The sequence below is a fragment of the Macadamia integrifolia genome, chromosome 9 (assembly GCF_013358625.1).
Source record: "Macadamia integrifolia cultivar HAES 741 chromosome 9, SCU_Mint_v3, whole genome shotgun sequence".
Lineage (NCBI taxonomy): Eukaryota > Viridiplantae > Streptophyta > Magnoliopsida > Proteales > Proteaceae > Macadamia > Macadamia integrifolia.
The window spans coordinates 27600595-27628588 of NC_056565.1; the positions used below are offsets into that span (position 1 = coordinate 27600595).

Sequence of the window (27994 nt, forward strand, 5' to 3'; positions counted from 1 at the left end):
GAAAAGACATTTGATATAGAGACCAAGTTTGATCTGGAAACTGCAATGGCTATTTTCTTACATCTCAAAATGTTATACAAAATCATTACTTCAAGCCATCTATAATTAGCTTTGGTAGCGAGTAATAACAACTTGAATAAAGAATTTCGAAGATAGATTTAAGAAAGAAACTTCCTTCACTTGAACCAAACTTCTCTAGTTGGAAATGTTTTGAGAGAACAAACACATCCCATTCCACCCCTAATTTATTGAAAAGGGCGTTTCAGTGGTTCATCCCAGGAAGGTGATTTATCTCAAGCTCAAATCTAGATCATCTTCGTCGTCAAGATCATGTTCACTAGATGGTCTGATTCTCCTCCCATCCCTTGAGGCTGTTCTACCCTTCTTTGGTTTTCCCCTGAAAATGTACATAACATAACATGACAGAGAAATGTAAATCCGTGCAATTATGCGCTATGATACTAACGTATGTATAATCATAAAATCATAAATGTATAAGGTTCTAAGATACAGTGGTTCACTGGCATGCATTCCTCTGCCATTCCATTGAACCAAAACTGTTTGAAAGTCAACATTTGATCTTTCTACTGTAAGCCTAGTAGAGACAAAGTATACTTACTGCCCATTTGCAGGTGTACCTCCACCCTTCGACCGTCCTGGACCAAAATCTGACCTTCCATCTAATATAACAAAAGCAAGACAGAAGTTCATGTTCTTAGACAAAATACACAAAAAAATATAGGGATTTTTTTTTGTTTGTAACCAAAGTTGGTGAAATATTTAACCTTACTTTTTTTTCCCTTTCGGTATAACACCTCTTATTCAAATGTGTAAAATCCTGCCATTTCAACTGTGTACTCAAAAAACATGCAAGCAATGACAGCTTCTGAGAATGGCATAATGATCTGGTCACTTTCAAATATTTTGAAAACCTTCTTTTACTTTAACCCTAAACTATTTGTAATAAGATAAAGGGCAATCAAACAAGGTTAAAATTTCTCAGATCACCTCTTCGGTGACAACAAGCTGCACCCTAATAAAAGAATGTTCTGTGGGTAGCCCAGGTAACCAAGCATGGCTGCATTACCTCTTGATTTTATACCTTGTGGAGATAAGATGTGGCCAATCTGAACACGGATGTACAAGTAACACTCTAGATTCACCAGGTAGCAATAGCCAGACCCACCTCAACCTTACCGCTTACCATGTATTGGAGTTATCCCCTAAGAACTATTTGCCAATTGAACCATTTCCAAAAATTTACTACAAACAAACTGAATTGAGTGAACTTGCCATAAGGTAAGGGGATGTTGACAACATATCCACCAAAAACGTTCCACAAAGGTTTGACTACCTGAGCTACCCATACAACTGGTGCAGCCTATATATCTATCTATCCATAGTGTGCCATGAGCTCACCTTCTCTTCCAACTAACTGTTCATCAGCCTGAAAATGGGCCAAGGGAATGATGTTAGGGACCACAATAACTTCTTAAAAGAATTGCATGCAATAGCAATTACAAAAAAATCACTACTGTACTCATAATTTTTTCAGAGGCACTTTGGTGGAATATAAGTTGCAGGTTTATTCCAGTTGCAAGTTGGCATTTGTTCAAATCTTCCATGAGTAACATTATGACAGAATTCCTGGAAAATGATTTTTTAAGGTATTAAACTTGTTGCATCACTCAAAAATATATATATATATATATATATTGAATTTATAATAATGTGAGCATCACTGATCAAGTTTGATGTCTTTGAAAGATGCAAGGATAGATAGGCAATAACTGCCAAATTGATCCATGAAGGTAAGATTATCATAGACCATGAATCATTAGTGTCAAACTTTGCAAGTTGGAGTGTATCTGTGCAGCCAACTACAGTTCCAAAAACTATTGTCAGTATTTCGGCAGACACTACAATAATTGACCTTTACAGTATTAGGTATCACAAGTAATTGCATTGGTTATGCTGGTAGAACTGTGATAAAGGCATTTACTGATGGATTCAAATTTTCTTGACCAGTGTATTGTTGGTTCAGAAACAGAACATAATGCCACACAAGAATTTCTTCTTAACACAGGTAGATGGCAACAAGAAACAACATGAAAATGGAAGTAACTAAATCCCACATTCATAATTCAGGTACTGTAGAAATAGCTGAAGGGTTAATTGACTGCTGTCCAAGGGTAAAATTACGATGAGTAGTTCATTTTCACAAGTTCTATTAGTGAATTCCTATGCTTACTACGTTTAAAACTTTATGAAGAAGTGCATTTCCTTCAATGGCTTTTGTTCATTCCTACAATGGAAGCCACTAGACTTTTCCATGAGAGAGCTTGGGCGTTCCCCCACCACCCCACTTGCACCCCCCAGTCCTTTGGGAGCATCCCTCAATTTGCAAAACATGCTGAGGTTGCCATGCATGGAATTGCGTGGGCTATAAATGTGTGAGAAAGACAACAAAATGTGTTGAAATTGCTTTAACTGCAATAATTTATTGTTTTCCGCACAAGGTCCCTATACAGTACACATAGTTTGCCACATGGAAAGGTGATGTGATAATCAACCGTTGGACAAATAAGGTATGTCTGTATTGGCCACTTGCAAATTTTATGGCCAAACGATAAGTTAAGCCCCATCTCCCAAATATATTGGCATTTTTCCACTGCATAGTCAACTACATTATGGCTGAACAGTGAGCAGGGGACGTGCATCTAACCTGCCCACGAATCTGATCTTCCACATGGTGGATATCAGACACGTACAAAGCCTTATATTTCACCAAATATGACTTAACTCTCCAAGTTGTTCAGATACTGGAAGGCTCTTTTTTTTTTTTTTTTTTTGGGGGGGGGGGGGGGTGTGGGGTGGTAAACATTAATGTGTCCTACTTTTCCCAATCTCTGAACTTTTACTTATTTATCATGTCATGCACATCTGATTTTACAGTTTCTCTTGCTCTAGGCTTTTGGCTTCCTGTGTAATGCACAACTGATTTAAATTTGGGCCAGGTTTTAGTATTAGTTTGGGTTGGGCTTTAGTTTTTGGGTTTTATTGTGGTAAAATATAGTCTCCCAAACAGTGGGGTTTTAAGGCGGTGTGTGAAAATTATTATTTATCAGTGGTTCCCCATGTTGGTGATAGTTGGGATAGGGATTTATCTTATATTTTATTCCACACTGACAGCCGTGTCTCTCTATCCCATCCCATTGATTTTCAGTTTTCTTTTTTTAATTATTAGGTTCTCTCATTTATCTCGAAAAATATCAACTGCGATCTAGAGTTTATTCTCTTGAAATCTGACTGTTAGATATGAGATCATATCCAGCCCACATCTAGCCATTAGAGCAGGGTCTCTATTATTCATTAGTGGGCTCATTACCCACAGGCAAATCCTATCTCTCAGATCTGATCGACTGATGTAGATATGATCAAATTTGACAGATCTGCATCAGTTTGGTATCAGTGCCGAAAACCTCAATTTCCTATGGTGATCGATAATGATTTGCTTGAATCTCATATTCTCGTGCTTCAACTTCACATTGAGTGAAGTACGAAGAGATTAGAGGATGAACTTCATCTCCATCAAGTTTTTGAGAGCTTACCAATAGTACTAAATGCCTATGCGACGATGTATTGGGCATAATGGAAGCTTCAGAAAAAGAATCAGAAGTGGAAGGAACAGTGATGGAAGAAGAGCTCGATCAAGAGAGGGTTCCGATTGAGGAAACAAAATTCGAAGAGATTGAAACCGTTGATTTCCTTCTTCCTCCACAAATATTGGATGTAATGAAGCCAATCATTGCTAATTTTGATTGGGAGAAGCACTGGATCATCGTACCATCAAAGCTCACGATTGTCGATGGTGATTGAGTGGTAGAGATTTGTCCTCATTAAAGATTCAAGAACAAGCCCTTTCTAACTAGGAGGGAATGATGCAGTCCTGATTTAACTTTGGGTTAGGTTTTAACATTAGTTTGGGCTGGGCTATAGTTTTATTATTATAATGGGCTGAAATATAAAGCACAAAAGGGGTTTTAGTGGGGTATACAATAATTATTATTTTCTTAAAGTATCCCATGTTGATGATAGTTGGACAACGATTTATCTTGTATTTTATTCCTTAGTTGTTATTTTTGAGTTGGTTAAAAGAGACTTTAGCTTTCTAAAAGTCTAAGTTAGGGAAGTGGATATTAAATTAGTAGACGAACTAGGAGATTCATTTTGTTTCTAAATAAGAAATGTAACCAACCCCCTCCCCAACGATTTGAACATTAATGGATTGATTGTTTGTTTGGAAACTTGCTAAGGTAGGACTAGTGACTGTGGTAAGCTAATCTACAATAGGATCACAGGCACTGTCAAAACAAGAGAAAACAGTAGACTATTAGTACTGGTGAAACCGAAGGTTTAAGACAAAGATACAGCCACCGGAATACCTTACTACAAAAGACAAACAGCAAGTGAAAACACTGCTGTCGCCATAGCACGAACAGGCTATTAACCAGAAACAGCCACCGGAATACCTTACTACAGAAGACAAACAGCAAGTGAAAACACTGCTGTCGCCAGAGCACGGACAGGCTATTAACCAGAACAATAAACTGTTTCTCAAAACAGAATAAACAACTCAGATGGGACAGACCTTCCACTCGAGGGTAGGATTCCGAAGATTAAACATACTAAAAATTCAGCCCTTGTTCATGGCTGGATCATGAGTAATACTAGGAATTAAAAAATAGCAAGTAAGGTTCAGAAATAGTAACTTAGCACCTTAGGAAGATCCAACCATGGGATGATCAAGAAACTTAAACCAAAGGTAGTCTATCACCAAGGGAGGAACATACCCCAAACTGAACTCAATCTAATGGCTAGATTAGAAGAAAACCTCCATGAAACTTGCAGTCCAGAAACCCAGGTTTGATGGTGTCTCATGCATCAGCAGTAGCAATAAGGTAGAGTATATACCCACAAAATCTACTGTAATGGCTGGTTGCAGTAACAATAAAATAGAAAGTAACGGGTAAAGGATAGAAGAGAAGGGGATAGTATTACTATGACTAGAAATGAAGTAACAGAAATAGAAAGTCCCTTACAAGATAGATATTGGGACTCGTACAGCAAGCAAAACTTAGATCCTAGCTATTAACTGAAATTAGAAAGTAGCTAAGAACAAAAGGTTACAAAAATAGAAACTGAAAGGACCAAAATAAATAGAAAGTAAACAAAATTAGATACTAATCTCTACCAAAAGGGTCCCACTCCAGCCATACACAAGTCTCCATGCCCATCAAATCTGGCCCACATCACTGTTCACATGAACAAATCTCTCTCTCTTATCCTGTTATACCAGTCCCATCTTTAGATTTGGATTTCCAGATCTGATCCTAATTTATCTCCCGTGTAACATCACCAGTTCTCTTTGATTCTTAATTTCTCTTCTATACATCGACAACCTTTTCTCTCCTCTATTTCATCTCATCGATCTTAAGTTTTTTTTAATATTGTTTTATCTCAGATTAATCTTGAAAATTATCAACTGACTAGTGGTAATACTGTTGAAATCTGGCTCTCAGATCTAACCCACATCTAGCCATTAAATCGGGATCTCTTATAATCATTAATGGGCCCACTACCCACAGGCCAATCAGATATAATTGATCTACATCACTGTGAGTCATTAATTAAGCTTCTCTAAACACTAGATCGACTGCTTATATCTTTTAACCATTGAAACTCCTATTTTCTGATCTGGTGTTTGCATATTTTTTAAGGCATCGCTTAGGTGGTCCAGGGCTCTAGGCTTTTTCTTAGGTCCAAGGCAACAACATACCTGGTTGACATTTCACAAGCTTACGTTGATTTCTGCTTCCTGCTTTGTTTTCTAATGAATATGCTTGTAGACTTGTAGTGTATCCTATACTTTGTTTATCATATGTTGATTTTCTCATATTAGGTCATTATTAGCATAATTATATCATATTGCATTGACATGGCCATATGGGTTCTATGTTGCATATAAGCATAATTATATAAAATCATCATTACTATATTACATATAGTCATATATTACACACGTAGGACACCTAGGCAACACTTAGGCGTATGCCTTGTTGCCTAGGTGCCCTCCAACGCCTTGTGTCACCTGAATCCATAGTTGTCATAATGCCCAAGGGACCCAAAGTGTTGGAGGGCTGCCTAAGTGCTTAGGCAACAAGCCACCCGCCTATTTTTTAATTTATCCATTATATATAGTATAGCAAGAACATAACTATACTTAGAGCATTACATCAACAACAATACAGATTGAATAAATGGTGTATCCAGTGCACGAGGCTCCTGACACTACGGGGTCTGGGGAGGGTCACAATGTACGCAACCTTAACCCGGCATCACGAAGAGGTTGTTTCCCGACTCGAACCCGTGACTACTTGATCACAATAGAGCAACCTAACCATTGCACCACCATTGCACCAAGGTCCACACTCAACAATACAGATTGAATCTATGCACAAATTCACCACTATATCTAGCAACATCATTACAACATTACAGCAACATTATGTTCGAAAGAACATGAGAAGCCAAGACATCACAAGATGGTTTTCAGCTTCCCACTCTCCATAACTCGGAGTAGTAGCTGTGAGTGCATGGTTGGTCCTGAACTTTTTCAGCTGGGTGAGCCAATAGTGAATAACCTTTTTCTCGGAACAAGGGCGACCTTCACTCCCACCCTGCCAACCTGAGGCAATGCATGGCATTGTATCATCCTTGTTCCGTAGCATAGCAATCATCCATGTTCCATAGTGAGCTTCATTGACACAACAGACATACCAATTCCAATTCTTCTCGCTAGTATGCCGTTGATAGTATATAGAAAGAGTGGCAAACCAAGAAAAGTGAAGCAGTGGCACGCGGCCTAGAAAACTGTTGCAATTCTTGTCATTCGAAAGAAGCAAGAGACTCACAGAGACCACCTTGTAAGCACAACCAGAGGAAGATATTTTCTTGCTGCTGAATGGCAGTACTGTGGTGACCAATTAGGATCGGGAGCAGGTCCGCAAAGTGTACTGTATTAGGGCAAGACTTGAACCAGACCAGACACTAGCAACTAGGAAGTGGGATTTCTTTAGGATCTACTCTAGCGTCTAGAAATCGGTTGATCAGTAAAGATACATGTACTTGGTGTCCCGCCCAAGAAAGAGACCCAAGTCCTAGTAACCCCGCTAAGTGAAACCCGTTCTAAATGATATAGATAAAAACATTCCTAGTTGGAATGATAATGACAGTTCTAGTTGCAGTAATGTTGATCATTTATTCGATGTCAGGGATGATTTCAAATCTCTCTCCAAGGAGATTCAACCATCCACCTAGAAATGATATGCCAATGTTGTCTTGTCCGTTGCAATCAAAGACTGAAGGAGGAATCTTCCGAAGAAGGTAAATAGGATCAGTAAGAGGTAACTCTAGAGGAATGACTAGAAGTAAGAGTGACTGCATGTATTTAGAGGACAAAAACACAAATAAATAAGAGAAGTGAACTAGTGAAGTTTGATTTCTTTCTTAATTTATTATTATTATTTACTACTAATCTTCCCATGCTTTTCACCTATACACAAACTTGTACACAAGCCAATAAAAATGTTAGAAACAACATTATTTAGAGGAAACACGCAAGTAAAAAAAAAAATTTGACCACCCAAGAACCTAGGCGTTCCAAAGTGCCCTAAACAATGCCCAGAGTCCCAAGGCACCCGCCTTAAGTTAGAAGAAGGTGGGCAAATGCCCAGCCCATGGAAACCCGCCCGGACAGCAAGGAGACGCCTTGAAAACTATGGCCTAGTAAGATGGAAACCTTCCTTGGATCATGGTTTGGTTTTGAACCACAAAACTGCCCAAAACCAGAACCGTGATCATGTTCCTGCAATAGTAAGAGATGATGCAAAAGCGTAAAACTCAATGATCCTTAAACTAGTTTTATGCTTATCTTCAGAATTCAGTTTATCGTGCATAAACAAAATTATATGCCCTCCTTCAAGAAAGCAAAGGAAGAGGGAAATAAAATAAGAAGTCCAATTACAACTGAATATGTCATATGCAGGATACATACTGCTGGTGAGGTAACTGAAGACAATGAGAAAAGCCTATCTTCAGGCTGGAACTTTCTGGACCGCTTCAGGCTGCATGCAACATTTGCCCAAAATTGATATAATTTACAACGATATCCCACAACAGCCAAGATAATCATCAAGCTTAGGCAATTCCAGTATCAAGAGAATCCCAAAAGGCACACTTCAAGGAGAAAATAAATTCATTTAAGTAAAAGTATTTTAACAACAGTCCTAAAACTTAAGTTCTGAACCAGATCGGCCGGTTGAACCAGGTATGAGCAGAGCTGGACACAATTTCAGTTTGGTCTGGCCATAGAACTGCTTAGGATTAAAAAAGCAAGTCGAACTGTCTGGTTTTGATGGTTTTCTTCAACCTAAAAAAACTGCATGGTCCGGTTTGAGAAAAGCTCAAAGCTTTATTTTTTCCCCTAAATGAAAAGGAGAGCCCAAAATTTAAGGCAGGAAGATTTAAGGCATTAAAACAGCCTTATTTTTCAAATTTACCCCCCTGGTAATTATATAGATCTCTTAAATTTAATTATTGGTAAACTACCCCTCAATTAGGAAATTTCAATTTATTCACTGCCTGCCACTCTATTATAAACTTCAATATATTTACTGCTTGTCACTAACCCTTTAGTTTGAGTGTTCTCTTACTTGTGTGGGCCCATAGTGATTCCGAATAGGGTCTCCGAACCAGGTATCACCATCAACGTGAAACCTAGTTGAGCTGCTCATATTGGTAAGGCCAAATCAGAGATCAGGTCGAGTTGCGTTTTCATTCAGTGGACACGTATTGGGTTCAGATTGCATCAAAACATGACCTTTCACTAAGGATCTTGTACCATATCTCTATCCCTATATCAGCTTGCCTTATTTTATCCATGTCATCTCCCTATCCAGCCGACCCATTCTACCTAATCGTTCACCCATTTGTAGGTAGGGTTCAGATTGGGCACAGTCAATCAGTTTGGGTGCATGTCATAGCTTGTCAACTGCTCAGTTGTCTCTTTGGCTCCCCCAAGCTGATACCATTCCCAAGCACAGGAAGTCAAGGGTTCCTAATATGCATACTTGCCGCAGTACAATTCTGATACCCCCGCTAGCTCTTTAGATTTTTTTTTATTTTTTATTTTTTATTTATTTATTTATTTTTCTTTAACATGGAGAGAAATAGGTGCAAAATAAGAAAGATAAAGAATGTGCAAGCGACAGATAAAAGTCCAGCTGGGACAAGCAAAATAAATGGAAACAAACTTCTATGAATTGGAAAACCTAGAAAACATGGGCAGACTCACTCTGCCCTGCTAAAGGTCATCCACTCATCATATTCTGTCATTAGCTTCGGGATGACAGCCAAAAGGCAAGAATGCCAAGGTGTGAGAATCTCTAGAGTCCTAACACTGAGTGCACACAACAGATGGTAAGTAGCAAACCAGTCTCCACGACTGAGAAGACTCTTGAAAAGGCCCATCTGAGCCTAATAAAAGAGGACCGGAAACTCAGTCACTAGAATCACCCTCACAAACTACCCCTGGATAGATGAATATCACTGATTGCATCTCCAGAAGCCCTTCTCACTCCAAATGGCCCCAGGTTCCATGGTGAGCAGCCATTGAATTCAAGCTTGATGTAATGCACCCTAATCTGAATGATAGGTGGCAAATGCATGAAGCAAACTGCATAAATCATTTTATTCTTGCATGGTTAAAATTAGACCCACTTTATAAGTTTCTGATGCGGATCCGGGTTCCAAATCTGAAATTGGATCGTTTATGGGCCCACAAAATAATAGATAATTCAAGTTGAAATTTAAATGGAAAATCTGTAAATAGATGGAAGTCTAGAAAGGAATGGCAAACTTGCAAATAATTGGAAGTTCCTAATATCGAGTGACAAGTTTGTAAACAAACAGAATATGTAGGGGGCCTAGATAGCCAAGTATGCGATGGACATAAAAGTGATTAGTATTTATTTGGTAGGGGTAAACTAAGAAGCAAATTAAGCTTATGGGACATGAGAGAATAAAAGACATAAAAAGGGGTATAATGGGAAAACAGAATTTAGGATTAAGGCTATGTTTGGTAGCAAAGAGAAGAAAAGAAATTTTGTACTTTTTTCCTAGTTTAAGAAATTCTCTTTGTGCTTGGCATGTCCTGAACCAAGAGAAGATTCCTGGTTTGAATTTCAAAATTCACCCAGGGAACGGTGAAGTTTTCTTTTGCTGTCAAAAAAAAAAAAATCTTGCCAAAAAAACAAGAAAACATAAGAAAATATAAAATTTTTTCTTCTCTTCTAATGGTAACCAAAAATACATACTTTTTCTATTTTCTTGCCATTTCATTTCTTTTCTATTCTTTTCTTTTCTTCTCTTTTCTAGATTCTTTTTTCTTTTCATTTCTTTAATTTTCTTCTCTTGGCTACCAAACAGAGCCTAAAACATCAACTCACGATAGAAGTATTGTCTTATTCCTCGGGACCAAATCAGGGCAGACGAATGGGAAGAGTTTCAGTTTGAGAGAGCTTCTCAACTAGGCCCCAAGTTGGCCTGAAACTTCAAATGAAGGGTCGCAGCAGCAGATCTTCTATGAATCCAGCACCAGAAGATCTAGATAGCCCATATCTGACATGTTTTGAGCCTGCAACTAGGTCTGGAGATGGCAAAACTCAGATCTGAGTCCGGTTTTGATTTCTCACCAGCAGAGCCAAGCTTTGGAGGAGATTTTTCTAGGGTTTGCGTCCCCTAGGAGGTAGCAACCTTCGCTCACAACCTCTGGTTCAACTGATTGGAAGTAATCCTTCAGCCAGGCTTTCTTAAACCTGATATTTCAGTCCAGAACAGGTTATCGACAGCAGGTAGGGAAGAAAGAAAGAATAACAAGAGGGGAACAGAAAGAAAGCTAAAGGGCAAATTGAAAAGGGAAGAAAGAGAAGAGGAGGAGAGAGCTACGCTAGCCAGCCACGGTTCCAAACCAAGCTATTCAATCAATTTTCCATTCCATCCAAACTGTCAACAATGGACTACACAACCGTATAGAAACACTCAAAAACCGACCTTCCTAATCTGAATGGAATTAAACTTGCATCTAAGTCTAAAAATATAAATAAAATCTCACTCAAATAAGAATATTACCAAACTAAGTTCAAACTCTAAAAATGAAAGAAAGAAATGAATCAAATCAAAAGATATCCCTATACCCAACGCCCAACTGCATCATTTTCTGTTTCCTTGACACTTGGAATGGGTTTCTCGCGTAAAGCTCTTAAATCCCATAGCCTGCCTCATTTCTCCCATGAAACCTACGAAAAGAGGTGAGCAAATCAACGGATCAATTCTCTACCACGCCAACAACAATACACTAGTCTGAAGTGATAATAAAAACTCCAAGATTTTGTTTTCCATCTAAAGCATGAACTTAGTTTCCTATCCAAAACACCAAACTATTTCTTTTATTTGGAATAAAAAAAAAAATATGTAAATCCCATCTGTGGAAAACTTGCAAGTTGTAAGCATTGCCGAGAGGTCATTAAGTGCTTGATGAACTCAATCATTTAACATCATAAATCATAATACATAAAAGACTCTTTTAGAAACCAAAAACACAGGCATACACTTGAACCTCAATAAATTATAGATTATAGACTGCATTGCTTTCTGTTTGGACGCTTTCCTTTCTTGGTTGAAGCCTTGAAGGATAAAACACGTAGCTATCCCGTCGCTGTTCCAAGTTCCAATCACACCTTGAGGATAGAGTAACATCCCTGATTGGGCTGCGGTGAACACTTGTAACTAAGATGCTGAGCAAGTATCATTCGCTCATAGTTGTAGGTTTTGGAATTTTTGACCGTTTTCTCAAATTTTGATGGTTTCGACCCACCCCGAGATTTCCAAGTTTCGGAAATTTCAACCCAAATTTCTAGAATTAGCCCAAAAAATATCCAGTTTCGACCAGGTTTCGGAAATTTTGACCAAAACTTTAAACCTTGCATATGCTATCTAGCTTTCTATTGTTAGATTAATGGGGATGAATATTAGGATTGCAAAGTCATACATATTGAAAGTGTTCAAATTTATTATTATTATTATTATTTATAAAAGTTATAGGAATTACCCAATGACATTACTATAATAGACATCCAAGTTAGATATTCTATTTCAGATAAATATGGAATAAAACTAGAAACAAAATCTAGTATGGCAGCATAAAACTTTTTGGTAAGGCTAATAAAGGATAATAATTTCTATGAGAATTCTTCCAATAATTATGCTGTAATATGATTGTTATACTTATCAAATAATTCTTCTGGTGTTAAATCAGTTTTTTGTAAGATAATTCTTTTAACTTCTTCTGGAAGATTCTTTAATTCTTCTGAGGATTCTAATATAGATTCACAATAATCTTTATAATAAACTTCCACTATACCAGATAAAGAATTTATATCCAGATACTCAATTCTATAATAATCATAATGATAAATTCTATTATATTCACTAGTAAGATATTCCATGAAACTGAAATAATTAAGATATACTGAAAACATAGAATAAACTGTAAATTTTCTTATTGTAAAATAACAAAGCTCTGATACCAAGGGGGGTTTTGGCCGGAGACTGCCAGTTCAGATGAATATCCAAATAGCTCAAACCATAAAACCTGGACAAAAAATAGCTCAGGCTATGATATTACCAAACTATGAACAAGGACCTGATATAAAAAGAATAGGAGGATTTGGATCAACAGATAGACCTAGTACTAGTAATCAAACAATAGAAAACCATATATTAGCCACTATTGAACAATCAAATATTAACAAAGATATAGCCATATTCTGTCAAGTAAAAAATAGTTTAAATAATTTACAAACACTTTGCAGAATAAAAATAAACAAGAAAATAATACATTTAAAGGCTATAATTGATACATGATGTACCAGTTCTATAGTAAATCCAAAATTCTTTGATAAAAATGATTTCGAAGAAACAATAAATCCAACAAAAGCAACATCAGTTGATGGAATAGAAACTGAGTATAAATATAAATTAAAACCCGCATCTATAAGCTTCAAAGATGTTTGTGATAAGTATTCAATAGACTATCCACTTAATAATGTATACTTAAGGAAATGCCCTTGGGATATGTTATTAGGATTAGGATTTATATTAGCCCAATCAGGAGGATTATATGTTAATAAACATAGTATTATAATATTCAAAAATATAACACAGACACCAACCTATCCACCTTACCCAAAAATTAAACAGAATGATAAAAAGATATTTGATGAATGTCCCTGTGATATACCTGGACAATGTAAAATAAGTAATATTGAATCAACTATAGAAGGAAATCCTATAGAAGACTTTGAAGAACTAATCCCAAAATGTGATATAACAAAATTTGAAGATGGGATAAATCCATCACTAATTTTAGCCATATTAGAAAATTCTAATAGTATTAAGAAAACTATAGAAAAACTAGAACAGATAGAAATAATTCAAGATAGGAACCCTTTACAACATTGGGAAAAAGATAAACCAATTATGAAATTAGAAATTATAAATCCAAATTTAAAAATAAATTCAGGAGTACCAAAATACCATCCTATAGATTCAGAACAATTCAAACTCCATATTAAAGAATTAATTGAATTAAATTTAATAAGAAAATCTAATAGCCCTCATAGATCTGCAGCCATGATAGTTATGAAAGAAAGTGAAAAAAGAAGAGGAAAAAGCCGAATGGTAATTAATTATAAAAGATTAAATGATAACACAATAGATGATGCATATAATTTACCTCAAAAGAATTTCCTTATTCAGTTTATACAAAGAGCCAAAATATTCTCAAAATTTGATTTAAAATCAGGATTTCATCAGATAGCTATAGAAGAAGAATCCAAACCATGGACAGCTTTTACAACAACTGAAGGACATTATGAATGGAATGTAATGCCTTTCGGATTAAAAAATGCACCTGCAGTTTTTCAAAGAAGAATGGATGATATTTTCTTACCTTACAGAAAATTTTGTATTGTTTATATAGATGATATATTAGTCTTTTCTAAAACAGAACTTGAACATATAGCACACCTTCATAAAATATTTTCAGAATTTTACAAACATGGATTAGTAGTCTCTAAGAAAAAGATGGAAATAGGAAAAGAAGAAATAAAGTTTTTAGGATTAGAAATAGGATTAGGAAAAATAAAATTACAACCTCATATATCTACAAAAATTCTAGAATTTCCTTCAGAATTAAAAACCACAAAAGAAATAAAAAGCTTCATAGGATTAGTAAATCAGGCAAGAGATTTCATTCCAAACTTAGGAAAAATAATAGGACCTTTATATTCTAAAACAAATCCTAAAGGGGAAAAGAAGTTTAATTTACAAGATAAAATATTAGTAGAGAAAATAAAAAATATTGTACAAACTATTCCACCATTAAGATATCCATATGAATCAGAATATAAAATAATTGAAACAGATGGATCAATAGAAGGATGGGGAGCAGTTTTAAAAACACGACCTACAGAATATAGTAATAAAAGTGAAGAACAAATTTGTAGATATGCCTCAGGAATATATAAACGAAAAAATTTAAGTCCAATTGATTGCGAAATAGAAGCAGTAATAGCAGGATTACAAGCTTTTGATTTCTTTATAATATTAAGAAGTTTTACTTTAAGAACAGACTGTGAAGCTATAGTTAAATTTTATAAAACTCTTAATTTGGCCGGAGACTGCCGATTCAGATGAATAGCACAGAAGGATATGTAGGGGAAGAAAGCACAGCACGGAGAGGGGAAGGAGGATATAAGGATTTCAGTAAGGTATTTTGACAAAGAACTTCCTAAAAAAAAAAATTTTTTTTTTTTTTTTTTTTTAACTTTAATCTAAGCTTGTATAAGACGCCATGCTCATACAACTCACATCCTCACACTGGGGATCAACCGGTGAAACACGCACAGTATATAGGCCCAGTTCTTTTGGAATGCTAACCCAGACAGTCATTTTTAATTAAGGGAATTCTTAGCCAGGAACTACAAGTCTTCTAGTTCATGTGGGACGCCATGCCAACATGATTCATACCCTCACATAGGGGTTTTGCTCTCAGGGACTAAACGGCCACCTTGCCTCAGCGTCCAGAGCATAAAGACCTATTCTTTTGGAATATTACTAAAGAGACAAGCAGTATGAATCTAAGGCGACATAGTCTGAATGGTAGAAAGTACCGGTCTAGATCTAGAGCTTTAGACTACTCTCTGGTTATATATCAGTCCTCTACTCCTGATATAATACAGAGTTCAAGTGTCGTAATTGCTCCCTAAGAAAGATCTTCGATCTTAACCTTCTCTCAGTCATTACGGGTTAAATGATAAGGATTTACAAAAATTAAAAGCTTATGTCAAAACCTTACATCTGATCCTTTTATCCTTCGTAAGGAACTACTCACACATATTTAAATTAAAACATAAACAGAATAAAGAAAGAAAAATATGAAAACCAGCTTAACCAAATCTAGCAGCCAGAATCAAGAGGCTCGACTGTAGGCTTTAGCCTGGTGCTAGAAGAAGAAGCTGATATGAATTTGAAAGAAAAGAAAACTTACAGGAATGATGATCTTCTTTTATTAATCGGGAGGCTTTGTACAATGTACAATGATTATTACAGACAGAAAGAAAAACTTCTCATCGAGAGAGGTCCCCTTCTTATGAAGAGCCTAGTTCTATTTATAAGAAAATTTTATAAATAATGTTACAAGATTTTTCAAATCCGGGAGTCCGGATAAGTCTTCTGGTAAGATTTTTCTAAAGTTGGTCTTCTTTTTCAATCTTGGCTGGCCCACCTTTTCTGGACATTCCACAAGTGTCGGCCGAACACTTTGTTTTTCCAAAAAGGGTCTTTTATTATGTCGGCAAAAAAAATCCTTCTTGCTGTAGAGAATATCTCCTTCTTGCTGTAGAGAATATCTCCTTCTTGCTGTAGAGTCCTTCTTGCTGTAGAGAATATCTCCTTCTTGCTGTAGAGAATATCTGGATTCTTATCTTCTTTAATAGGAGTATATCCTATTTGTCTTTTGTTAAATCTTCTGTGGATGCACTGGAAGATTCTGGATAAAAAATTTTTGACAATATATTTTCAATTTTTGATTTTATATTTTCTGAGCTTGTTTTTGCCATAAGAATCTTCTCATATTCTTTTTTCTTCTTGATTGATTCTTCCATCTTCTGAATCCTGTCAAGGAGATTTTCATATGCTGGGGAAGTTGGGATACTTGTTGTATCTAATCTTGAATGCTGGAGAAGTCTCAGAGCTTCTTTTAATTCATCAACTTCTTTTATCTTTGAGGCTAATTGATGATAATATTTCTGTTCAGATTCTTTAACAGCCTGTAATTCTGATTTAAGCTGGGATTCATTCTTTTGTATCTCTGCAATTCTTGAACTTGTTGTATCACATTGTTCACATTTGATCAATGCTTCTTTGAAACTTGTTGAATCCCTGACCTTAGATACTGGAAATCTAAGGGCTGGTGTTATAAAGAAATTAGGTCCTAGATTACGACGAGCATAATCCAGTGCTTCTTCTAATTTATGAAATCCCTTAAACCAAGGGTGTTTGGGATAATTTTTGAGTTGTTGTAAAACTTCGGTCCATCTGTCATATACTCCAGGATTATGTCCTTCAATCAGAACATAATATGGATAATTTTCTTTCCTAGCTTCTTTTATCTTAGCAAATTGATAACTGCAGCAATTAATGCTGGTCATAAAATGCTCTCTTCTTTGCTTATTATATGGGTCTTTCAAGATCTTGTTATAAGATACCCACAGATTATCAAGAATAATCTGTTCTTCAGTACCAATTTTATACATGCTTCTGAACCCAAATGGTTCATCTATCGGCTTCAAATAGCTTCTTCCATACTGGATCCCATTGTCTGGGGCTTCTTTAAATCTTCCTTTGATTCCAATATTGCCAAAGGCTTGTTGCAGCATTTCTGCTGTCTTTCTTGTTGTATCTGGAGAGGGACTCCTTTCTGGTGTCACAGGTGGTGACCAAGGCTTCTTGCCTTTATCCATCTGCTTTTTATATTTCTTATATGTTGATGATATACTTTGAAGCTGTTCAAAATCTTCTTTGGATTTTTCAAAATCAGGAGAGGAACTCCTTTCTGGTTCAGATCTTTTTGACTTCTGAAAGTTATCAAAATTAAGTTAGTAACTTAGGTAAACATTCTCGAGATAAATAATCTGCTATATAATTATTATCACCTTTTATGTGTTCGATTTTAATCTTGTAACCTTTTCCTATAATTAATTCTCTGAAAATTAGCCATCTTCTTATACTTACTCTTTTTTCATTAAGAGTTTTATAAAATTTAACTATAGCTTCACAGTCTGTTCTTAAAGTAAAACTTCTTAATATTATAAAGAAATCAAAAGCTTGTAATCCTGCTATTACTGCTTCTATTTCGCAATCAATTGGACTTAAATTTTTTCGTTTATATATTCCTGAGGCATATCTACAAATTTGTTCTTCACTTTTATTACTATATTCTGTAGGTCGTGTTTTTAAAACTGCTCCCCATCCTTCTATTGATCCATCTGTTTCAATTATTTTATATTCTGATTCATATGGATATCTTAATGGTGGAATAGTTTGTACAATATTTTTTATTTTCTCTACTAATATTTTATCTTGTAAATTAAACTTTTTTTCACCTTTAGGATTTGTTTTAGAATATAAAGGTCCTATTATTTTTCCTAAGTTTGGAATGAAATCTCTTGCCTGATTTACTAATCCTATAAAGCTTTTTATTTCTTTTGTGGTTTTAAGTTCTGAAGGAAATTCTAAAATTTTTGTAGCTATATGTGGTTGTAATTTTATTTTTCCTAATCCTATTTCTAATCCTAAAAACTTTATTTCTTCTTTTCCTATTTCCATCTTTTTCTTAGAGACTACTAATCCATGTTTGTAAAATTCTGAAAATATCTTATGAAGATGTGCTATATGTTCAAGTTCTGTTTTAGAAAAGACTAATATATCATCTATATAAACAATACAAAATTTTCTGTAAGGTAAGAAAATATCATCCATTCTTCTTTGAAAAACTGCAGGTGCATTTTTTAATCCGAAAGGCATTACATTCCATTCATAATGTCCTTCAGTTGTTGTAAAAGCTGTCCATGGTTTGGATTCTTCTTCTATAGCTATCTGATGAAATCCTGATTTTAAATCAAATTTTGAGAATATTTTGGCTCTTTGTATAAACTGAATAAGGAAATTCTTTTGAGGTAAATTATATGCATCATCTATTGTGTTATCATTTAATCTTTTATAATTAATTACCATTCGGCTTTTTCCTCTTCTTTTTTCACTTTCTTTCATAACTATCATGGCTGCAGATCTATGAGGGCTATTAGATTTTCTTATTAAATTTAATTCAATTAATTCTTTAATATGGAGTTTGAATTGTTCTGAATCTATAGGATGGTATTTTGGTACTCCTGAATTTATTTTTAAATTTGGATTTATAATTTCTAATTTCATAATTGGTTTATCTTTTTCCCAATGTTGTAAAGGGTTCCTATCTTGAATTATTTCTATCTGTTCTAGTTTTTCTATAGTTTTCTTAATACTATTAGAATTTTCTAATATGGCTAAAATTAGTGATGGATTTATCCCATCTTCAAATTTTGTTATATCACATTTTGGGATTAGTTCTTCAAAGTCTTCTATAGGATTTCCTTCTATAGTTGATTCAATATTACTTATTTTACATTGTCCAGGTATATCACAGGGACATTCATCAAATATCTTTTTATCATTCTGTTTAATTTTTGGGTAAGGTGGATAGGTTGGTGTCTGTGTTATATTTTTGAATATTATAATACTATGTTTATTAACATATAATCCTCCTGATTGGGCTAATATAAATCCTAATCCTAATAACATATCCCAAGGGCATTTCCTTAAGTATACATTATTAAGTGGATAGTCTATTGAATACTTATCACAAACATCTTTGAAGCTTATAGATGCGGGTTTTAATTTATATTTATACTCAGTTTCTATTCCATCAACTGATGTTGCTTTTGTTGGATTTATTGTTTCTTCGAAATCATTTTTATCAAAGAATTTTGGATTTACTATAGAACTGGTACATCATGTATCAATTATAGCCTTTAAATGTATTATTTTCTTGTTTATTTTTATTCTGCAAAGTGTTTGTAAATTATTTAAACTATTTTTTACTTGACAGAATATGGCTATATCTTTGTTAATATTTGATTGTTCAATAGTGGCTAATATATGGTTTTCTATTGTTTGATTACTAGTACTAGGTCTATCTGTTGATCCAAATCCTCCTATTCTTTTTATATCAGGTCCTTGTTCATAGTTTGGTAATATTATAGCCTGAGCTATTTTTTGTCCAGGTTTTATGGTTTGAGCTATTTGGGTAAAGTTTCTTATTATTACATGGATATTATCTTCATAGTCAGAATCTAAGATTCCTCCTATGACCATTAATCCTCTTGCTGCCATACTAGATTTTGTTTCTAGTTTTATTCCCTATCTGTCAGAAATAGAATATCTAACTTGGATGTCTATTATAGTAATGTCATTGGGTAATAATACTATTTCTATGGGTGAAAAAATATCATATCCTAAAGATCCTTTTGTAGATTTTACTGGTTTTATTCCTCCATTCTCAATTATTTCCATCCATTCAATTCTTGGTTCTTCATATACCCTTGGACTAAGATCTTCTTTACTTTGTAATTGAGCTTTTAATATAGTTATTTCATCCTCTAAAATTTCTACTTTTTTAGTTACTATCTTATCCTGTAGTTTTATTATCTTTTCATCAATCTTTGGAACAACTTCTGATTTATCTAAGCAATTTTTACATCTTTCTTCAAAACATCTTTCACACTGATATCTTAGTGTTATCCATGGATATCCTTGACATTTCTTACATGCTCTATCATGTGATCCTGATCCATTTTTCCATCGGTGATTATCCTCTATACATGTGTCTGTTAATACACATATATTTTCTTCTAAGTATTGTTGCATAACACTAGGTATTTCTTCCTCATCTTCCTTATCCTCAAGATTTGGATTATATATTTCTATAGATACAATGCTGTATATTGATTCTGTATCACTTAAATCATCTTCAACATCTATTAAACAGCATTTTGAATCTTGTACCACTAAAGATCTTTTCGTATCTTCATTTATCCTTCTTGGACACTTTGATGCTAAATGATCATCTCTGTCACATATAAACCATCTTAATTTTCTTTTATAAATTCTATCTGGATTGTACATCCTAGCATGATGATCTTTATTTAGAAATAGTCTTCTTGCATCAGATCTTCTAAGATAATATTTCTTCTGGGGTCTTCTATAATCATAACTACTTCTCCTCTGATATCTAGATCTATACTGGGGTTTCTGTAACCTGGTTTTTATATTCTGTTTTCTTCTATAAATATCTTTTCCTTCTCTTCCATATATTTGGGGTACATAAATATCTTTACAAAAATTGTATTGTTCTCTTTGAAATTGTTGTTGAATCTGTATGGTTATACATTTTTCTTTTAAACATTTTATAATATGTTGTATTCTAATACCAATATTATCATTTTCTGGGATATCATTTATAGGGTGCCATTTTTGTCTTATTTCTTCTCCTAATTGTCCAGGTAATTTTTGAAATAATTTATCTTTTACTGATTGTGTAAAATAATTTCCACTTATACTTGCAAAATAGTAATATTCTTTTAAAAAACTTTTTGCATATCTATAATCTGTTAAGACTAGTCTTTCTAACTGTGCTAAGGCTTCAGTCTGTTGTTCTATCCGAGAACTATTAGGGTCTCGTCCTGTTGCTAACATATGTATTTTATTAACAAAATTATATGGATTTGGTCCAAAAGTTTTTAATGTTCTAAGTTCTTCTGGATATTCTACTTTATATCTTTCCCAATTTGCTTTCATTGTTTCTCCTAAGAATGTTTCTAAATATTGATATAATTCATCTACATCCTGTTGTTCTTTAAACTGTAAACAATCATTTATAACCTTACTTTTCCATATATCAAGTACTGAGTCTAACTTCTGGGGGTCATGATATCCTACATTTAATATTTTTCTCGATTCTTTTCTATTTGCAAAAACTACTGGTTCTTCTATTGGTAATTTTTTCCCTCTAGGTTTATAATATTTGAAATCGTCTTTTGGCTGTTCTAAGTCTGTTGGTTCTAATTTCCATCGTGGTCTATTTCCCCAAGCCATATTTGGGTTATTAGGTCCATATGGTCTTGTATTATCATAGGTGACGTCATTCATTGCTTCAATATTTTGTAATTCTTCTATATCAGATTCTAAATTTTCATCTATTTCATTTTCTTCATTAATTAATAATCTAGGATTTATTTCACTTATTTCACTGGTTTTATCAGTAGTATTTTCATCTTCTATAAATTTTCTTATAATAAATCTATCACCTCTATCAATTAACTCTTCTTCCTCTGTCATAATCTCTGACTCTATTGCCAAGTTTTCTAACCTTATTTTATCTTCCTTGGTAAGTTCAACACCAAGTTTTCTTTTATATAATAATGTTCCTATTAAGCCATATTTGTCATATTGTTTTAATATTTTTATTTCTTCTTGTGTTATTATTCTGTCTTCAATTACTGCAGCTGTAGTATCATGATTTTCTAATTCTTTTATGAATCTTTCTCTTTCTTCGTTATCTATAGTGTCTGTTGCACTACTTTCAACTCCTGGTTTTGTTTCATAATCTAAGAATCTTAATCTATAATTATTATTACTGTCTTGATATATTAAACTATCTCTGGGTACATAAACAGTGTTTGATTCAGTATCCTCTGTTATTCTGCTTAAATTCCATTCTTGGCCTGCTAATATTGTTGAGTCAATTTCTGGAGGTTTTAATAATTTACTGCCTTTTGATCCTATTCCTTCAATAACTTCTTCTATAGATACCTTATAATTTGTTGTAGAATTGTTTGTTATTTTTCCTATAGACATGACTCTAGAATCGACACTACTCTTGTGCCTTCTGAGTTGAGTTAAACTCCTGAATTGGCAAGTGATGGTTCTTACTACCTACATACCATATGATATGACACCATGCCAGCCCTAGGTGCAGAAGGGTTAGCTTTCCTTTACAATTGCAACAGCTTCTTCAAATATCTGGTGGAGCTTCTCCAAAGTGATCTTTACAAGAAATCCTTCGTGCACTTCTCATAAATGCTGCCGGCTACAGCATTCCTGACTTTGTCTCAGTGCTAACAGATCTTTCTGGCTAAGGTATGGGAAATCTTTCTCCTGTTACATGAATCAAACTGTTTCATTTCATTCAGGAAAATCCAACATAAGGATCACTGCTTGGAGCAATATGTCTAACACATGTGAGTCAAATTTTGGGAGTTGGGCATAGGAAAAAGAGGCTCCTAGCTAAAGGTAGCTTGGCACGGAAGAAAAAGAGGTTGCACTAGCCCTTGCTAGAGTCAGCCAGCTTTCATCGCGTTTGGTGGTATCATATAAAAGATTATGGCTGCATTTAGAAGTGATCTTTTCCTCTTCCAAAAGCTGGTAGTGGTTGCATTTTCGAAAGAGAGTTGTGACGGGCAGTGTACACGTAGCTCCATAGAGGAGTGGCTAACTGTTGATCAACCTAACAAATATATCTTGGTTTCAACCATACAAACTAGAAGGAATAGGAAGGGGCCATATAGAACTATTTTAAAACGTATTAGCTGACCTGGTTTACGAATCTAATCAAACTGTCAACAAATTCCTAGCATTTTAGGTGGAATGGGGATTGTAATTCTTTCTACGTCTAGAGGTATTCCTTGAGAGTAAAGAGTTTAGTAGGTTATGGATAAGTAGGGTTTGAGAAGTGGTTGAAAATATCTATTACCAATTCCAAAAATTCTAACAATAAGCAATTATCTTAGATTATGCATCCAAAAGATCACATGTAAACACCCATTAGAACAAATTTTAACAGAAAATTAACCTCATTTTTGGAAATTATGGATACATTTGAGGTAAGATACCATTCACACATAAAAAAATTTTCATTGTGGACGGCCAAGAAACATACTTGGTTGTGCTCTTGGAAGCTGATAGAAACCATTCGAAACCTTTCAATACATTCCCACACTGATTTGAATCTTGTAAGTAGCTTGTCTCTAATTCATAGACCTGCAAATAAAGCCAGAAGTTATGGCTGCAGAGCTAAAAAACAAAAACAATAATAAAAGCATTTTTCGTGGATGCTGGTAATCAATAATGGAATTTTTTAAGGATTATTAAACTCTAATATATTGGTATCAAACTATTCACAGGTTATGACAGTTGAATGATCACGTAGAACAGGAAATATACCATTAACGAACAATTTGCTTGCTTGGGCTAATTTCACTTTATATGATTAAATACAATCTCCTTCTCACAAATTAAGGGGATAAAAGGAAGGGAAAACAATTAATAACTGTATCGACTGACAGACTTATGAGGGGCCTCGTGCACCAGGTAAGCCCTATCGACTAACAGACTCAATAGCACTCATCCTTGAAACAAAATTGAGCAAAAAAAAAAAAAAAATTTCTCAAGTGATTAATGTCACAAAGATCTGGTTCTTGCAACCTGCATTCTTAAACTAACGCAAGAACCCAAACTGCCCAGGAAATTGAGAATGATTCCAAGTTAAATGACCTACTCTCTCCTGAAGTTAAGAGGAACTCCATCAAACAGCCAAGAACTCGATATCACAGAAGCAATCCCCATAAATAAACAAATAAATAAAAGACGAAAAAGAAAAAGAGAAGAATAGTGAAGGCAAAGACCTGTTTTTCTATGTTTCGAAGCTCTTCATGAAGCTTTACTCTCTTGCTCATTAAAGATGCAAGCATGGCTGAAGGGTTCGACGATGCTCGTTGCCCTGAAGAAACAACATAAGAAACAAAAATAATAAATTCAAAAATCGATTGAAGATACCATTTTCTTCCTGGGAAGAAACAGAAACAGGGTTTTCCGGCCCCCTTTGGTATGATTTCAATTTCAATTTCAGATTGAATTCATGAAATAAGTCACCAAATAGTTTTTAGGTTAAGAAATTGAAATTGTTTGGTTGCATCAACTGAAATAGTTCAAGAATTAGAAATAGGATTGGTAGTCCACTTTTCAGAATAATTCTCACTTAATTGAATACATTTCTTTGGGAAAGGGTTCTCTAAGCCTCCAGTGTGGAGGGAATCTCTCATGCCACACCAATGGTATCGCAATGAACGATATCATCCACATGGGGTCCATATGGTCATAGAAGGAAAGCAAATAAAAAATAAAAATCATGTGAAAGAGCGTACATTACATTAGCTACGTGTGAAACTTTTTCTTTATATAATTTTAGAAGAATGCAACTATATTGCATATTAGAACAAATTAGCCTACACAATATGGAAGTTTGAACATACTCTAAAGTACACCAAGCAGGCCCCATCAATTTGTCAAGGGGACCAAAGTGTTATATGAAATCGGAATGAATTTGTTCAAAAATATTAGTCCATCTATGATAGTACTTAATAAAATATGGCAAAAAATTACTGAAAATAAAACACATTAGACACGTGTTCATCCTCAATCTCGATAGGCTTCGTCAATCATGTTCTAAGAACTTGGTGAGATCTTGCCGCCAATTTCTCACTATTTGAAAATGGCGAGACAAGATGAGAGGCGATATATAAAATGTAAAATATCTCGGTCAAGATCTCTCCTAGATCTCGGTGAATATCTCGGTCTCGACTTGACTCGAGACCAAATCACATGGGGTATATACATAACTTCGACCCTCAACTCGATCCAATACCATAACTTTATAACAATGCTATAATATGTGGTCAGAAGGAACAAAATGGTTTAAATGAGCCTACCAAAGCATCTGGGTTTGAACTTCTTACGGAAAATGACTGTTTTCTATTCATTTCTAAAATATGAATAAATGGTAAACCTGCATTCATTTGATTCAATCCTGAGTTGCATTTATTTCTAGTTCTCTAATCAGATTAGTATGAATCAAGAATCTAGATGAGTCCCTTTTAAAGATCAGCTTATTCATACAGATGCTCAGGGAATCAAAATTGATGATTCTATCCTAAAATAGCTCCTCATTCCACCAGCTCAACGTGACAGTAGCAAGTTGGTTAATCTCATAAAGTTGAAAATACCAGCCGAAGGAAAATAAATTACTACTGCTTGGAAAGAGGTAGAGAGAAACAATAGAGCATCAAAGGAAAATGAATTCAATCAGAAAGCAAAAGTAGACGGAAGATCCATGTGAGAGTGACCAATCCAGAGAACAAACCGCTTATGTTAGAAAGACGAAGCAAGAGAGGCCATACTCCGACAAAAGGGGGGAACATGAATTGATCAAGAGAAACTCCAATTCAATAAAATCCAGACCTTCAACATGGTCTTAGTAAAAAACGAATACAAATCTCCGCGCACGCCCAACCCACGAACAGAATCAGTGACCAGATGACCCAGCCAAATGAAAGTCAAACCAAATTCAAGCTCGTGGACGAAACTTATAACCCATTTTCAGCTTTTCTTCCACAGAAAAAAAAAAATCAAATGGAAATCCTCAAAATCGCAAGGCTTGACAGACTTAAAGAGCTTGAAGAGTTAATCGATCGGACACTCGATACAACCAACAGATTCGAGCACCAAAATCAACCAAAGACTCAACGATGCAATTAGTAAACACAAGCAGCAGAAAAGAAAACCCTAGATGAAAACGAGGGTTTTGAAACCAATGGTTGAAGGAGAAATATAAATAAAATGCAAGTAAGCAACAGAGAACAAAAAAAGGATTTAAAAAAGGATTTTAAAATGAGAAAACATTGTAGTTGTCACTAACCAGTCGCCATTAAAGGGATAGTAGAGAGGAGAATCAGCTAGGTTCTTTAGTCTCCCACTTCCACCTTACCGCCCTTTTACCTCGCTCTCTTCAGGGGACAACGAGAGAGCGCTTGGTTTGTTTTTCATTCTGGTAGGGAACAAGAGAAAGCTGCCAGGTTGCGTAGGGTACTCCACGGGCTTGCCTTCTATCCAACTCCAACCTGTGAAATGACATATCTATTCTCTATTGTTGGAAGAAAATAAATAAAGATAGATGATACGTAATTCGATAGGAAACTCAAGTCCCAAAAATAATTGGTTTTGATCTTTGGAGGTGCTGACAGGGGTAAGTATATACAGCATTACCCCTTGCTTCACAAAAGAAGTTGTTTCCAAGTTTTGAATGTGACCAACATGTTGCAATAGTGCAGCTTAAACGTTATGCAATGTTCTTCGATCTTAATATGTATTGTTGTGATTTATGTCATACGAAATTCAACTTGTATTTTGTGAGTAGTGGATTCACGTAAATTTGTGTTATAGGAGAGGATGAGTTTTCATTCAACTTGCATCACAAACCTCATGGTTTCATCAGTTTAGTGGCCATACATTGGGATGCACCTTAGGCTGTGTTTGGTATGCATTCCTATTATGAGAATGTGCATTTTTATTCTGAAAATACATAATGTGTTCTTAACTGAGAATGAGAACATTATTTGGACAAAATGTTTATTTAAAATGCATTTTTTTAGGTGACAATGCTCAAACATTTTATCAAGCACCTCATGGGCGGAATCTCTTTGGTGAAAATCCCAGACAATATTACATAAATAACTCACAAATAAAAATATAAAATTTTGATTGGTTCCTTTGTTAGTTGCTTACATCAAAACCAGTAAAGATCGCAAGAAAAATAGGAGATTCTAGGATTTTGGATTCGAGAGGAGAGAGAAGCGGTTTTTAGAGAGAGAAAGAAAAGTAGTTTTTGGAAATTTGTAAGAATGAGACGTTATTCCTTGGGAGAGAAGGTGTCTTTCATAAGATTAGTGGCAGAGCTATTATCATAAGAGCTGTGCCAAGAACTGGAGAATGGAGAATAGATAATGTTGGAAGCTCAGATTCTTCTCATCTAAAAATGATTCATCCAACGAAAGCCCTACTGTTCCTAAGATCAGTTTAATCCAACAACAAAAGAAAGAAGTTCCTGTCGATATCAAAGACATCAGCAAAGAGTTCAAAGATCCGATAGAAAAGTACTTAAAAGGCGATGCAGAAGTACTCCATTGAGGATATGAGCTCTTATCTTTTGTCAAAGAATTTTCTATTTTCATGGAAATTAATAAATTTTTCTATTTTCGTGAAAATTAATAAATTCTATGCCTTCACTGTGAAAAAAATAAAATAAAATAACAATTATGAATCATATAGAGTAAAGATGATGATCGATGCTCCCACCAGTGACCAAGATTATGATTGAGCTACAGTGGTGAAGCAATTCGATGAGTCCAAGGTCGGAGTTAAAGGCCCTGTGGACTCTGGCACCGCCACCATTCCTCTTTTCTTCATCCACCCACCTGAAACCCTCCTTTCTTCTGACGTCATGCGGTGGGATGCTGATGTCAGCATTTCAGATGATATGGGGTTAAGGGGTGCGTGCAGATGAGGGTAATATCGGTAATCCCTTATTTTTAAGGGCAAAATGGTATTTAAAAAAATGAACAGTTGATGTCAGCATTTATGGTATATTCTCCAACACTGACTGATGGTATGGGGTCCGAGTCTAATTTGGTGAAAGAGAGGGGGTGTCCCTCTAATTTTGGCCTTCTCTAAGGGGTGGCATTGTAAATTACCCTTACTTTTATGCTAACCGTCATGCACCACTTGTGTCCGTGTTACCAAAAACACTTCTCTTTCAAGAGGATTC

General features: G+C 34.9%; 1 protein-coding gene across 16 annotated transcripts; it reads right to left on the minus strand.

Annotated features, from left to right (window-relative positions):
- Positions 1 to 27: 27 nt before the first annotated feature.
- Positions 28 to 26241, minus strand: LOC122088165 (chromatin modification-related protein MEAF6-like). 16 transcript variants are annotated; one of them, XR_006142992.1, is made up of 10 exons: positions 26090 to 26241; positions 24021 to 24115; positions 23276 to 23376; positions 13366 to 13420; positions 12684 to 12772; positions 8117 to 8186; positions 1420 to 1447; positions 791 to 850; positions 620 to 680; positions 326 to 397 (listed from the first exon to the last, which is right to left on the minus strand). XR_006142992.1 is itself a non-coding variant. In XM_042657339.1 (9 exons), the coding sequence occupies exons 1-9, from the start codon at positions 26097 to 26099 to the stop codon at positions 289 to 291; spliced, it is 594 nt and encodes a 197-aa protein (XP_042513273.1). In that variant the 5' UTR covers positions 26100 to 26234; the 3' UTR covers positions 28 to 288. The 16 variants fall into 16 exon arrangements, 5 of the variants coding, with proteins under 5 accessions (XP_042513273.1, XP_042513272.1, XP_042513274.1 ...); XM_042657339.1 differs by lacking the exon at positions 791 to 850 and having other exon boundaries at positions 28 to 397; positions 12708 to 12772; positions 26090 to 26234; XM_042657338.1 differs by lacking the exon at positions 791 to 850 and having other exon boundaries at positions 28 to 397; positions 26090 to 26234.
- Positions 26242 to 27994: the final 1753 nt, after the last annotated feature.

Excerpts from the sequence above, each read along its gene's own strand:
- LOC122088165 (XM_042657338.1), bottom strand. Across the intron at positions 23,377-24,020 it reads TTCGAAACATAGAAAAACAG|GTCTATGAATTAGAGACAAG; the intron begins GTCTTTGCCTTC and ends CTTTATTTGCAG. Across the intron at positions 8,187-12,683 it reads CAGAGCTTTGTTATTTTACA|CCTGAAGCGGTCCAGAAAGT; the intron begins ATAAGAAAATTT and ends TGTTGCATGCAG.